The 2,130-nt window shown below is 64.7% G+C and overlaps 1 protein-coding gene across 1 annotated transcript; it reads right to left on the bottom strand.

The window, feature by feature from the left end:
* Nucleotides 1-438: 438 nt before the first annotated feature.
* On the bottom strand, nucleotides 439-1,723 carry GSX1 (GS homeobox 1). The gene is made up of 2 exons (XM_053563774.1): nucleotides 1,284-1,723; nucleotides 439-816 (listed from the first exon to the last, which is right to left on the bottom strand). Exons 1-2 carry the CDS (start codon nucleotides 1,684-1,686, stop codon nucleotides 440-442), a joined length of 780 nt encoding a protein of 259 aa, XP_053419749.1. The 5' UTR covers nucleotides 1,687-1,723; the 3' UTR covers nucleotide 439.
* Between the last annotated feature and the right edge of the window lie 407 nt (nucleotides 1,724-2,130).

Genomic DNA, 2,130 nt, shown 5'->3' with positions numbered 1-2,130 from the left:
GAAAGAAAGACATTTTAAAAAGAGCGAAGTGAACGGGCATCGAGGGGCTGAAAGGACGAACTCGACCACAGCAGACAAGACTGGAGGAAGCGAGGAAGCCTGAGCCAGCCCCGAGAGGGCGGGCGAGGAGGCGCCGGCGGCCAGCGAGGCGCTGTGCCAGGCGGGCGTGCCCCTGGAGCCCCACTGTCCGGGAGAACTCTTACAGGGTCGCCGTTTGGAGTCCGCTTTGGATGCGCGCGAGTCCTGGGGCAGGGGTACCACCGGCAGGTCTCTGCCAAGCTCCCAGTCCTGCCCAGGGCCCGGGGCCTCCGTAAAGCTGAGCCAGATCCGGGCTGGGAGTCGTTTGGCGCCGGATGCCTGGGAACCAGCGCTGCGTCCCAGGACAAGTTTTTGAGGTGCAGGGAGGTCTTGGGGTGGGCGACTTTAGGGAGACACACACCTAGGGAGTGACCGTGAGATCTCGGTCGTCCTTTCCCGAGGAGGACGGAGACATGGGCAATTCGTCGTCATCTTCGGAGCATTTGGCTGAGGAGAGCGACGCGCACTTGCAGCCGTGCGGCGCGCCCGCGCCTGCACCCGCGGCCCCGCTACTGCGGTGGTTGCCGCCCTTGCCCTCCTTCTTGTGCTTCACCCGACGGTTCTGAAACCAGATCTTCACCTGCTTCTCGGATAGATTCAGGTAGGTAGCGATCTCGATGCGGCGCAGGCGGGACAAGTACATATTGGAGGCGAACTCCCGCTCCAGCTCTAGCAGCTGGGTGCTGGTGAACGCCGTGCGCATCCTTTTGCTGCTGGGCAGTTGGTTCGCGCTGCTGTCTAGAGGGGGTGGCAGAGCAGAAAGGGAAGCGGTCAGATCTCAGCTGTGGGCCAAACCCCCTGCTAGGCGTCGGCTAGAATCCCACGACTTCGGTCTTTCACCCACCCCTTCGCCCTGAAGACTCCCCGCAGCAGCGCTACCTCCAGGGCCTGCTTGCCAAGCTGCAAGATTCTGGATCTCCCGGAGTTACGCAGCCCTAGAACCCCTTCATAGAACATCCTGAACTCCGGCCCTCACTTCCCTCTGGACGCCCCCCTCCAGCACCTGGACCTTTGCCATCATCTACTCTGGGCGTCGTGTCCTGGCCCTTTATCTGCCCACGACTCTGTGCCCCCTCCATCCAGGTCCCGACACGACCATCTCAGCCCCAGAACGCCCCGGGTCTCTCTTCCCCCATCCCTACCCAGCATGCCAAACTGCCTCGGATCACGTCTGCCCTGTCCTTTTGCGCGGCGGCCCCGCTTACCCACGGAGATGCAGTGGAACTGCCTGGGGTCAGGCAGCGGGTAAGAGGTCTGATAGAGCGCGGCGGCGGCAGCCGGGCCGTGAGCTACCCCAGGAGACACCGCGGAGTGTTGGCGGCCCAGGGGCGCGTGGCAGTACTGTGAGCTGAAGGGCGGGAAGGACGCCTTTAGCAGAGGCAGAGCGGACGGCCCGGGGGGCCCGTGCAGCTGCGAGGCGGTGACGCAGAGCGGGCACACGCACAGCAGCCCGGCCTTGCGCGCGTGGCAGGCGCCGGGAGAGAGACCGTGTAGAGCATGTGGCGGGGGCACCGCATAGGGGAAGAGCGGCGGCGGGCCGCCCTCGGGCGCCTTCTTCTCGCCCGCCTCGCGCAGCACCAGAGAGTCCACCAGGAAGGACCTCGGCATGGCCCCCGCGCGCGGCTGCCCGCCCGCCAGCCCGCCTCTGCGCTCGCCGGACCTCCGGGTTCTCCGCGAGCTTTCTCCGGCCTTGGCCTTCGGCCGCTGGCTGCTCCGGGGGTACTAAAAGCGCCGCTGGGCGGAGGCTGAAATCACCGCGGATGCTGCTGCGGGCGCCGCCCAAAGAGCGCGGGGTGCTGGCCAGCGCTAGTGGTGCTGAAAGGCGCCGGCGGCGCCGCTTAAATAGGACTATTGCCATGTGATGGGCTACGCCAGGAGCGGCCGGGGCCTCTCAATAGGGTTTTTGTGCCTTTTCTCTTGGCATTCACTCTGCACGCTTCCTCATTATTTCACTTGTTAACTAAATGAACTGCATAATGTACTCTATTCTTGTCAACCCCACCCACGCCGTAACAGGCGCCCTCGCCCCCTCCTCTCCCTTTTGCGGGTTTA

This window comes from Nycticebus coucang, chromosome 15 (assembly GCF_027406575.1).
Source record: "Nycticebus coucang isolate mNycCou1 chromosome 15, mNycCou1.pri, whole genome shotgun sequence".
NCBI classification, from domain to species: Eukaryota; Metazoa; Chordata; class Mammalia; order Primates; family Lorisidae; genus Nycticebus; species Nycticebus coucang.
Note: the sequence above shows the minus strand (reverse complement) of the source record. Positions and strands in the feature narration are given on the sequence as shown.